The 12,319-nt window shown below is 39.0% G+C and overlaps 1 protein-coding gene across 10 annotated transcripts in view; it reads right to left on the bottom strand.

Annotated features, from left to right (window-relative positions):
- The window catches only part of dlg1b (discs large MAGUK scaffold protein 1b), a 479,606-nt gene that overhangs the window by 316,197 nt on the left and 151,090 nt on the right, over window positions 1-12,319 (bottom strand). For 8 of the 10 annotated variants that reach the window (XM_059943959.1, XM_059943963.1, XM_059943971.1 and 5 more), the window contains one exon: window positions 7,745-7,909. The exons of the other annotated variants lie outside the window; for them this stretch is intronic. In XM_059943959.1, the coding sequence (XP_059799942.1) occupies window positions 7,745-7,909 (165 nt within the window). The remainder of the gene's footprint in view (window positions 1-7,744; window positions 7,910-12,319) is intronic. 10 annotated transcript variants of the gene reach the window in all.

Genomic DNA, 12,319 nt, shown 5'->3' with positions numbered 1-12,319 from the left:
TTTCTTGAAAAACATTTCAATGCAGTAATCCAACTACATATTTAGGATGTTTATGGTGTTTTCTACTTGCACCGTCTCTTTAATAACCTACATGTACGCAAGTTGTACCCTTGCTCCTATATGCTAGTTACAATACTACTTAAAGGTGCCAATTATTATTTCCAACTCTCCCCCCTCCCATTAAGCAGTATGCAGGTGCTCTACATCATTCAATCAATCGCAATCTGCCACTATTTGATAATGCAGTTCCTTAATCAGCATTCAATATTGTGTTTTTCTTATTTACAAGCCCTGATAATTTATATTGTGATTATAAATTACATTCATGTGGTCCCTGTGAACTTACATTCCAATAAACTTCACTTCAAATCCACCTGCTGTTACTCATCATAACAAGCACCTTGCAGATAATTTCACAAGTTACCATGATTACAAGTCTTTTCCATGAAAACTCAAAGGCCATTTAAAAAGCTCTTCAAAGAATCCTCTCTGAATTATCTTTTCCTCAAAACCAGATCAAGTAGAACTAACTGTTTACAAATGGCATCAATGTTTAATTGCTGACTTTTAGCCTGTACAATAGATTTACAACAATCAGATTTAAATTGGCTGTTAATTTCCATGTCAACCTTTTTAAAGTTGCCATCACTTTTCCAATTTCCTAATCAAACCATAATAAACCCCATTCCCCACTCCCCAAAAGTTGTCTGGAAAGCTACTAACAAAGCAGATACAGATTTTCCTTCCTTTGTTCCAGATAATCAGATCAAATACTTCTTAATAATATCTACAAATCTGGCTTTAGGCATGACATTTTTCCCCTTAATATTTACAACTATGTCCCAACTTACCTTGTGCCAAGTTCAATTCATTCAATGACCTTTACAATTGTCAATGCCAACGAGTGACAAGAATAACAAATTACTTCAAGCATAAGCAATTAATTTTTCACATGATGCTGTTCAATTTAATCTCAGCTGTTTCATTTCAGTAAGACATTATGGGTGTTTTATTTTCACAGTGACATAAATTTACTTAACAGTCTGTCTCTCCGTTAAGTAAATTTATGTCACTGTAAAAAAGTAGGGATGACAGCAGAACAGTAATGGATTGAGTTTCTAGGAGCATCTCAGGAGGCGCAGGCTAGATATATCCCAAAGACCAAGTAGTATTCTAAAGGGAGGATGATGCAGTCATGGTTGACAAGGGAAGTCAAAGACAGTACAAAAGCAACAGCATTAAATACACCAAAAATTCACTGCAAAGTTAGAGGGTTGGGAAGCTTTTCAAAACCAACAGAAGGTAATTAAAAAGCAATAAGGAGAGAAAAGGTGAAATATGAAGAAGCTAAGCTAGCCAATAATATAGACGAGGATACCAAAAGATTTTTCAGAAATATAAATAGTGAGGCAAGAGTGGATATCGGACTGCTGGAAAATGACGCCAATGAGGTAGTAATGGGGGATGAAGAAATAGCGGACGAGTGTAGTACGTATTTTGTGTCAATCTTCACCAGCAGTATGTCAGAAATTCAAGTGTGTCAGAGGGCAGAAGTGAGTGTAATTGACATAACTAAGGAGAAGTTGCTTGAGAATTTGAAAAGTCTGAAGGTTAATAGGTCACCTGGACTAGATGGACTATACTCCAGCGATCTGAAAGAGGTACTAAAGAGCATTGATAATGATATGTCAAGAATCATGAGATTCTGGAATGGTTCCGGAGGACCAGAAAACTGCAAATGTCACTCCACTCTTTAAGAGAGGGAGACAGAAGAGAAATTATGTGCCAGTTAGCCTAAATTCAGCTATTGAGAAAATGTTGGAGTCAGTCCATTATAAAGGATATGGTTTTAGGGTATTTGGAGACACATGATAAAATAGGCCAAAGTTAGCAGGTTTCCTTCAGTGCAAATCTTACCTGATGAAACTGTTGGAATTCTGTGAGGAAATAACAAACAGGATAGACAAAGGAGAGTCAGTGGATGTTGTCTATTTGGATTTTCAGAAGGTCTTTGACAAGGCTGCTTAACCAGAAAAGAGCCATGGTATTACAGGAAAGATATTAACATGGATAGAAGACTGAGTGGCAAGAAGCAAAGAGTGGAAATAAAGGGCCCTTTCTGGTTGGCTGTCAGTGACTGGTGGTGTTGCAACTGCTTCTTTTCATGTTATATGTCAATGATATGAATGATAGAATTGAGTTATTTGTGGGAAATTTTGCAGGTGATATGAAGGTAGGTGGAGGTGCAGGTAGTGTTGAGGAAGCAGGGAGTCTACAGAAGGACTTGGATAGATTGGGAGAATAGGCATAGAAGTCACAGATGGAATATGCTGGAGGGAAGTGTATAGTCATGTACTTTGGTCCTGATCATTCTGATCCTGTTGTTTGATTATGAAATTGTATAGTAAGGAATCCTATACTGGTTTAAGCTAACATTAGTCCTGATCACTGACAACAGCAGGATATCAATTACGTAGTGCATGAGAGGCTAATATGGGAACTGAACAGTATTGATTCAACTGAGGCAGGAAAACAGATGAGAAATAAAATTCAATAACCAGATCTCAGAGATACAAGGTCTGCTCATCACATGCAAGTTCACACCTTGAGTCACAGATCAAGACAGTTTTTATTTCCTCAATTCCGCTTTAAAATTCCCGCCTCACACTTTATATCTTGCCCTCTTGTTTTTGATGCCTTTACCATGGGAAGAAAATTCTGACCATCTACCCTATGTCTCCTATAATTTTATACACCAGTAGCATATCATCCCACAACCTCTTTGCTCCAAAGAGATTTGTCCCAGCCTATACAACCCCCTTCTATAACTAAATTTCTCCCATCCAGGCGACGTACTGGTGAATCTTCTCTGAACTCTCACCAGTGCAATAACATCCTTCTACGATGTGATAATTAGAACTGCACGCAATGCTAGCTAGTGCAAACTTGCAACATAACATCCTAACTTTTATATATCCTAACCTCTAAAGGCAAGCATGCCATATAAACTCTTTACCACCCATACTGCCATTTTCAGGGAACTATGGACATTCCTTACCACTTACTGTTTGTGTGTGGCCTCCGTCAGTCGTGGTCGACCATGGGTACTGCGCCTCTGGTAGTCACTGGTTTGTCGAGCAGCGTCGACTGTGGCTATTGAGGCCGATCCTGGAACGGCAGGCTCTGCCACAGTTGCTGCATGTGTAGGGTGTTGTGGAATTCACTTCTATGTATATGTCTTACCTTATTTGATTTTCCAAAATGCATTATCTGTCACTTGTCAGGATTAAATTTGTCAATACTCTGTTCAATGTTCCAGATGATCTACATCCCACAGTACGATATTGAAAAGCTATTTTTTTTTAAGGCATCTAAACACAGAACATAGAAATCTACAGCACATTACAGGCCCTTCGGCCCACAATGTTGTGCTGACCATGTTACCTACTCTGGAAACTGCCTAGAATTACCCTACCGCATTACCCTCTATTTTTCTAAGCATCATGTACTGTATCTATCTAAGGATCACTTAAAAGACCCTATTATATCTGCTTCCACCACTATCAACAGCAGTGCATTCCACGCACCCATCACTCTCTGTGTGAAAAATCTGCCCCTGACATCCCCCCTGTACTTACTTCCAAGCAGCCTAAATCTATGCCCCCTTACGTTAGCCACTTCAGCACTGGGAAAAAGCCCCTGGCTATCCACACAATCAATGCCTCTCATCATCTTATACACCTCTATTAGGTCACCACTCATCCTCCAACGCTCCAAGGAGAAAAGGCAGAGTTCACTCAACCTATTCTCATAAGACATGCTCCCCAATCCAGGCAACATCCGTGTAGATCTCCTCTGCGCTCTTTCTATAGTATCCATATCCTCCCAGTGGTGAGGTGACCAGAACTGAACACAGTACTCCATGTGGAGTTTGATAAAAGCATTGGGAAACCCCTCTATGAATCAGTTATTGGTCCTCTGTTAAAAGGAGCTACAACATATGTGAAATATCTGCAGAAGTTCCACTGCAGCTCCAGGATCATTGGTACAGGCAGTCCCCAGGTTACGAACGAGTTCCGTTCCCGAGTCCATCTTTAAGTTGGACTTGTACGTAAATCAGAGTAGGTACATCTGGTATTATTTAGCATCAATTAGTCAAATGTTTGTCTTCGTGTATAGTATATATTTTACCTTTCTATGCATATAAAACACTTAAGAAACGTATCTATTTCAATAATTAAACCACTGCGTTGCTTAGTAATAATTGTAGCTTTCATCCGGGCAGGGCCTTACACATGCTCCATTATTCTCACTTTATCCTTCACCTGTATCCTTTAAAATTGTTCCGATGGTTGACCAACTGTAGCCTAACGCTTTTCCAATGACTGATGGCGTTTCACCTCTTTCCGATTGCTTTACTATTTCCACTTCATTTTCAGTTGCGATCATTTTCCATCAACGGAACAGAAAACTGCAAATTCAGCAGCAGTCCTCTGCTCCCCCAGGTCCTAAAGTCCACCCGCTCTGAGGTTAAATAGGCCAAGTGGGGGGCAGTGCTGACTGGTAAAGGGAGACCAGGGTGAATCTTACTAAGAAATATTTAAGCCAAATACAAAGTTACACACTCAACACAATGTTAACGGCAATGACTTAAAATGGCGAACGGGGTCATGATCTGACTTAAAATGGCGGACGGCATTCTCCTCCCTCCGTTCGTAAATACAAGTTGTTTGTAAGTCGGACGTTCGTAACTCGGGGACTGCCTGTATTGCCTAAATAGGAACGTACTCAAGTTTACAATAGGCATCTGAAGGTAATTTCACCACTTGGGTAACATCTAAGATTGAATTTCTGCAACTCCCTTCAACTGCAAAGATGCAGCTGGAACCTAATACGATTTCTCCAGCATTCAAGTTGATGACACACTGAAGCTTTGTCGATTTCCTTTCAAAGACTATCCATATGTTTAACGAATATCTGGTGCGGCTACACTCACTTAATTTCTGGTACAAATTTAGAGGTATTGTTGCTCCAAAAAAAACCCTGATCCATTCAAATTTTCTTCAGATACTTACTCTCAATGTTTAGTTGAGAGTATTGGTCAACATCAACTGAAGTTGTTAACTTTTGACAACTTCATCAACAAAGAAATGATGAACAGCTTGTCCTCAAAAGTTACTTTATGACTTAATTTATATGAGAAAAACAAATCCATTCAAGCTGGTGAAAAGACAATTAATTCTGCTTAGGAAAAAATATCTCAGCAGTTTCTGACTTGTCACAGGAGACTGTAGTATAAAGCAAGTTAAAAGAGCAATTGTCAAGATAAATTTAGCGCTGAAGCAATTACATTTCCAGGAAAGAATATACACAGCAAACTTGAATTTGCAACAGCGTTTAAGAATTTTAAATTATCATATCATCCATAACACTCATAATGATTGAACTATGTATCATATTGTCATTCAAATTTGCTTATGATGCCATTTACAGAAGTACACAAATCCACTGAAAAGTGAAAACAAATTAGGCGTACCACAATAAAAACCCCCATATTCATCAAAGCTATCTATAAGGTTTTCCTCTTTCCTCGTGTTTGCTATGTATAAGGTTGTTGCTGTTCCTTTTCACGCCTTAGGGCACCTCGGGTGGCATTTTTTCCCCATTTCCTTAGCATTTGTCTGCTTTTTATGAGCTCAACCCAGCATGGATGGAAAGTGTAAGGAGCTGGCCAGATTCGAACCTGAGACAACTGGCATCGAAGTCTAGTGCTAATGCCACTACACCACATGCTGGGTATGTATAAGGTACTAAGTACAGTTATGTGAACAAGTAAATTCCAAATTATAATTTTCATTAAATGTTTTTCAAGCATCTACAAGTATAATGTAATTTACAGAAATGTTAACTTCTTATTCCTTTTTAACATTTAAGGCTTAATTAGAGGATAATCTTGTACCTACATAGCATTGGGCAGTGTCAAATGCTACCAGAGTGTTTATCTTGAGCAATATGACAATTGTGGCTGTTCAACTTGTGCAAAAATCATATTTGAGAGGAACAAGGTAGCATCATTGTCAGCCATCACATTAATTGTGGTGCAACAGACTGCAATCCAGAGCTAAATATAAACTGCTGGAAAAATTCAATTTAAAGACAGATTTTTCTCCTTCTTTACCTCTCTGTGTGTATTATACACCAGCCACTGCCTTCACACTTCATCCACCGCCATATGTGTGACAGACTCCACTTTCCCATCATCTCTCTCCTCACCCAGTTCTACTCATTACTTGGCAGCCCCTATCTCACCTCTTCCTCTCCTCACTTTTTAAACAGCACTTTGTCCTGATCCAGGAACTCAACTCCACGTGTCAAGCACCTCTTTGCCGAGTTCCTCCAGAGATTTGTTTGTTTCTCTTTGCTGTTTGTGTCACAGAGCATTTGTTAAAGAACAACAATGTCAATATCTGCATCTGTAACATGATCTGGGAACAACTGTACCTGTTGTACACATGATGCCTTACAGGTCAAGGCAGTCCAAGAATTTTAAACCCTCAAGAATCACTACCTAATAGTTGATTGGATACTTCAGATCAGAAGTAAAAGAGACATGGATGAATAAATGATCATATACTTAAATGGTCAGAAACTAAAACTGGCAGAGACAGTTATGTCATGTAAAATGATGAATTAAACTGAAAGGAGGAGGAGGAGGAAGGGGGAAATACATCATGAATAACATGCCCAACCAGTTTTTAAGTCTTCAACACAAGAAACCCGTTGAAAGCATCTGTGTCCAAACGTTAAAATACTCAAATCAACATCATTTGAGTTTTTGATGCTTGGAGCAGGCATCCCATATAATATTAATTTCTAAAGACTCAAGAGGCTGTCAAAACAGATGTTAGAAAAGTGAATTTATAAAAGGATTCAGTGCCTCATCTTGAAAGAAACATGCAGAGGAACTTCAATGAATTTCATTCAAGGATTCAGAATTGCTTTGATCTCCAAACCAGTGGAATTCAAAATATAACTTATTCAATGTCCTGAAGATTAAAAACTGGTTGGTTAACTCTGAATATTACTGCTATACAAGGATATCTGTTGTGAACAATACTTCAAAAATATTCTCCTATCTCTTTCAACATTTTTAGAGCTAATCTTTTACATAACTTTCTTTATCACATTGACACAATTTAACTAATCTTAAATATCTAGAGTGATAACCAAATCATAAGCTGCTCAGTATCATATTTGATTTCATTGTTCTCTAATTTTGTGGTAATTAACACATGCAACAGCAAAAGTTTTCAAAACCAAACATTAGAATCTCCCACCCAAGACAAAAAAAACTTCAATAGTTGCAGAATTCTGAACATACAAGGCTCCTGGTCTCTTGCTTCAAGAAAAATGACATGCTTTGAAAGTTCTGCAGTTTCATTACTGCAGCATATGTACGTCCACAGCATCTAGCACACTGCCAGTATTTTCAACGTCACTTCAAGGCATCTGGTACAATAAACCTTTACAAGATGTCAACAATTGATTGTGGAGGTGGTAATCTAACAATAATCTTCTGTAATTAGAGCATAAGTGTTTACTATTTCATTAAAAATTAAATTATAAACTAAACATATTTTTGTTATAAAGCTAAAGAATGTTAGTGTGTTAGTGGAGGGTTAAATAACAAACAGCTTCCATAAATAAGTCCCATGTTGTTTGATTGTAGAACCGAGCCTCTTACCTTCATTGGAGATATATGTGACTGAGAAACAAAACCATGAATGTTCTCAATCTGAGAGAGGTTCTTCTCTGATACATGTACAAGCTCTGGGCCTTTCATGTCATTGCTAATCTGCGGAGAGCTGTGTTCTTGTGGAGATGCATCGTCATCTTGATAACGATACTTCTGCAAAACCAGAAGAAACATAGGACATGAGCAAAGGTGATGGAAATTTTTTAAATTAATCCAACATATTGTCAAAAGAAAAGTTAAAATCCAGATCATGCTTATACTCTTTGGGCTTACTTAACAAATGTTTAACTTAACATTCAATGGAACAATTTTACAAAGTGTAAATCTCCCAGGCAAACACAAGTTTTTTTTAAAACTTGAATTCAGGTTTTAAAAAATCTGCATGAATGTCTCCTCTCTCCATAGATGCTGCCTCACATGCATATTATTTGTATTCTTTTATGAAATGGAAGTTTTAATTATTTTGATCATAATCTATCTTGAAATGGCCACTCCAATGTAGACACAAGTTATAGCTCCCTTTTTAGTGCACCAGCAATGTATTACCACTTCTTTGGCAGGGAAAACAAAAAGTAACAATTGATAAAGGCTTAGCAAACAGCAGATTCTGACTTGCAGCACGTGTGGCAATACTGTCATGGCCCACAGAATTTTTTAGCACTAAATTCTTACATACACCAATGTATTTTATTCAAGTTCCATCATCATTCAGAAACCAAGAAAGGAAAAACAACCAGAACATTCACACTGCTTTGCAGCTTACTACTTTACCCAGAGTGAAAGAAGATCAATGTATACACCGGTATGCAAAACTTTGGGCAACCCGGTAAAAATTTCTGTTACTGTGAATAGCGAAGCAAGTAAAAGATAATCTGATTGCCAAAAGGCAAAGTTAAAGATGACACAATTCTTTAATATTTTAAGATTACTTTTTTATTTCCATCTTTTACACTTTCAAAATAAAAAAGGAAGAGGGCCCAAAGCAAAAGTTTGGGCACCCTGCATGGTCAGGACTTAGTAACACCCCCTTTGGCAAGTATCACAGCTTGTAAACGCTTTCTGTAGCCAGCTAAGAGTCTTTCAATTCTTGTTTGGGGGATTTTTGCCCATTCTTTCTCGCAAAAGGCTTCCTAGTTCTGAGAGATTCTTGGGCCTTCTTGCATGCACCGCTCTTTTGAGGTCTACCCACAGATTTTCAATTATGTTTAGGTTGGGGGACTGTGAGGACCATGGCAAAACCTTCAGCTTGCTCCTCTTGAGGTAGTCTATTGTGGATTTTGAGGTGTATATAGGATCATTATCCTGTTGTAGAAGGCATCCTCTTTTCATCTTCAGCTTTTTTGCAGATGGTGTGATGTTTGCTTCCAGAATTTGCTGGTATTTAATTGAATTCATTCTTCCCTCTGCCAGTGAAATGTTCCCTGTGCCACTGGCTGCAACACAAGCCCTAAGCATGATCGATCCACCCCCGTGCTTAACAGTTGGAGAGGTGCTCTTTTCATGAAATTCTGCACCCTTTTTTCTCCAAACATACCTTTGCTCATTGTGGCCAAAAAGTTCTATTTTAACATCATCAGTCTACGGGACTTGTTTCCAAAATGCATCAGGCTTGTTTAGATGTTCCTTTGCAAACTTCTGACGCTGAATTTTGTGGTGAGGACACAGGAAAGGTTTTCTGATGACTCATATTTGTGCAGGTGTTGCTGCAGGGTAGAACAGTGCACCACCACTCCAGAGTCTGATAAATCTTCCTGAAGGTCCTTTGTAGTTAAACGGGGGTTTTGATTAGCCTTTCTAGAAATCCTATGAGCAGTTCTCTCCGAAAGTTTTCTTGAACTTCCAGACCTCAACTTGACCTCCACCGTTCCTGTTGATTGTCATTTCTTAATTACATTACAAACTGAGGAAACGGCTACCTGAAAACGCTTTGCTATCTTTTTATAGCCTTCTCCAGCTTTGTGGGCATCATTTAATTTAATTTTCAGAGTGCTAGGCAGCTGCTTAGAGGAGCCCATGGCTGCTGGTTGTTGGGACAATGTTTGAGGAGCCAGGGTATTTACAAAGTTTTGAAATTTGCATCACCTGGCCTTTCCTAACAATGACTGTGAACAAGCCATAGCCCTAACAAGCTAATTAAGGTCTGAGACCTTGGTAAAAGTTATCTTGAGAGCTCAAATCTCTTGGGGAGGGGGCCCAAACCTTTGCAAGGTGCTCCTTTCCCTTTTTTCACTCCAAAATTGTACAAAACAAAAATAATACATTAATCTTGCTTAAAATGTTGAAAAAAATGTTTCATCTTTAACTTTATGACTTTTGAAGATCAGTTCATCTTCTACCCACTGAACAATTCACAGTAACAGAAATTATGACCAGGAGTAGCCAAACTTCTGCGTGCATGCGTGCGTGTGTGTATATATATATACACATATATCCACACACACTCACACACACACACACACTCATATACAACATATAAAAATAACTCTAATATATGAAAAAGGATCTAGTGCTTTCCTGGCATATATGACGAATAAACTCTTCTTGGGTTCCAGCCAGGTATAGATATCAATTTTAACTGACATCTCGATGACAGGCTCTCCCATCTTCACAGCTTCTCATCCAAACATCAGTTAGTATCGATATCTATACCTGACTGAAGCCCAAGAAGAGTTTAACTGATCTATATAAAGAAATAAACAAATACATACCGACACATACATTTTAGAAATAAACAGCATGGAAAAATACTAAATGGTATTCTGTATTTCCTTGATTTACAAATGGTCATTTTAACGCCATGGCTTCTGAAGTACAGCTTCGGGCTAAAAACCAGTTTTTTTTTTACATGCCACTTTCCCTGTATTCAGAATTCAAATTTGGTTATCAAACTACATAACATATATGTCACCATATACTATCTTGAGATTTGTTCTCTTGCAGGTATTTACATGGATAAAAGCAATACAGTAACATTTTAGACAAAAACATACATTAACAGAAAAAGACTGACAAACACCAATGTGTCAAACTGTGCAAATAAAAACAATACAGAGAGTGAGTTGTAAAGAGTTCTTGAAAGTGAGTTTGTAGTTAGTAGAATCAGTTCAGAGAATTGATGAGAAAAGTTCAGAAGCCCGATGGCTGTAAGGTATTAGAGCTCTTAGGTTTTGCTCGCATTAAAGGAGAGGTTGTCAGAATTCAGAATTTATTTAAATCTTACATCCCACAAGGTGAGGGAGTAAAAATCTTTGCGTTACAACTCTGTCATAACGTACAGACATATGAATTTAAAAGTCTAATGGCTTGTAGAAAGAAGCTGTCCCATAGCTGTTGGTCCTGGCTTTAATGCTGCAGTACCGCTTGCCAGACGGAAGCAGCTGAAACAGTTTATGGTCGGGGTGACCGGCGTCCCCAGTGATCTTCCAGGCCTTCTTTCTGCACCTGCTGCTATAAGTGTCCTCAATGGAGGGAAGTTCACGTCTACAGATGCGCTGGTCCATACCACTCTCTGCACTGCCAGTGGTCAAAATTGGTGCAGTTCCCGTACTAGGCAGTGATTCAGCCAGTTAGGTGCCCCTGTAGAAGGTCTTGAGGATTTGGGGACCCATGCCGAAATTCTTCAGACGCCTGAGGTGGAAGAGACGCTGGTGTGCTTTTTTTTGCCACAAAGCCGGTGTGTACAGTTCAGGTGAGATCATCGATGATGTGCGTACCAAGGAACTTGATGTGGAATTGTGTTGTGTTATTGTGTTATGGATTGTGTTACTGTGGCACCATCCAACCGGATTTTCAAACTCCTTCCTGTATGCCAATTCATCATCACCACTGATTTGGCCAACGATAGTGCTGTCACCAGCAAACTTAAACATGGCATTGGAGATGTACTTTGCCACATAATCATAGGTATAAAGTGAGTATAGCAGGGTGCTAAGCAGCTTTGTGCTGATGGTGATAGTGGAGGAGATGTCATTGACAATTCATTCTAACTGGGGTTTGCAATTGAGGAAACAGAGGATCCAGTTGCGCAGGAAGGTAACGAGGCAGGGTCTTGGAGCTCAGTAATGAATCATGTTAAACATTGTTCTGTAGTCAATGAAGTGAATCCTGACCCATGTATCTTCATTGTCCACAGCTGAGTAAAATGGCTTCTGCTCTTGGCCTATTGTGTTGGTGGGCAAATTGGAATGGACCCAAGTCACTCCTCAGGCAGCAGTTGATGTGCTTCATGACCAACCTGTCAAAGCACTTCATCACAGTGGACATTGGTGTTACTGGATGATCGTGCATGAGGCAGGTTACGACGTTTTTTTTTAATGGGAACCAGTACTGGTATGATTGACGTCTGCTTAAAGTAAATGGGTACCTCAATCTGCCAAACCAAGAGCCTAAAGATGTCCATAAACACTCAAACCAGTTGATAAGTACAAGCCTTCAGTACTCCGCCTGGTATGCCACCTGGGCCAGATGCTTTCCATGTACTCGCCCTCCTGAAAGATGCTCTTACATTAGCCTCAGAGACAGAAATCACAGGGTCATCAGGGTTCATCAAGTATCTCCTTGTAC

Source organism: Hypanus sabinus, chromosome 2 (assembly GCF_030144855.1).
Source record: "Hypanus sabinus isolate sHypSab1 chromosome 2, sHypSab1.hap1, whole genome shotgun sequence".
In the NCBI taxonomy this organism is placed as follows: Eukaryota; Metazoa; Chordata; class Chondrichthyes; order Myliobatiformes; family Dasyatidae; genus Hypanus; species Hypanus sabinus.
Note: the sequence above shows the minus strand (reverse complement) of the source record. Positions and strands in the feature narration are given on the sequence as shown.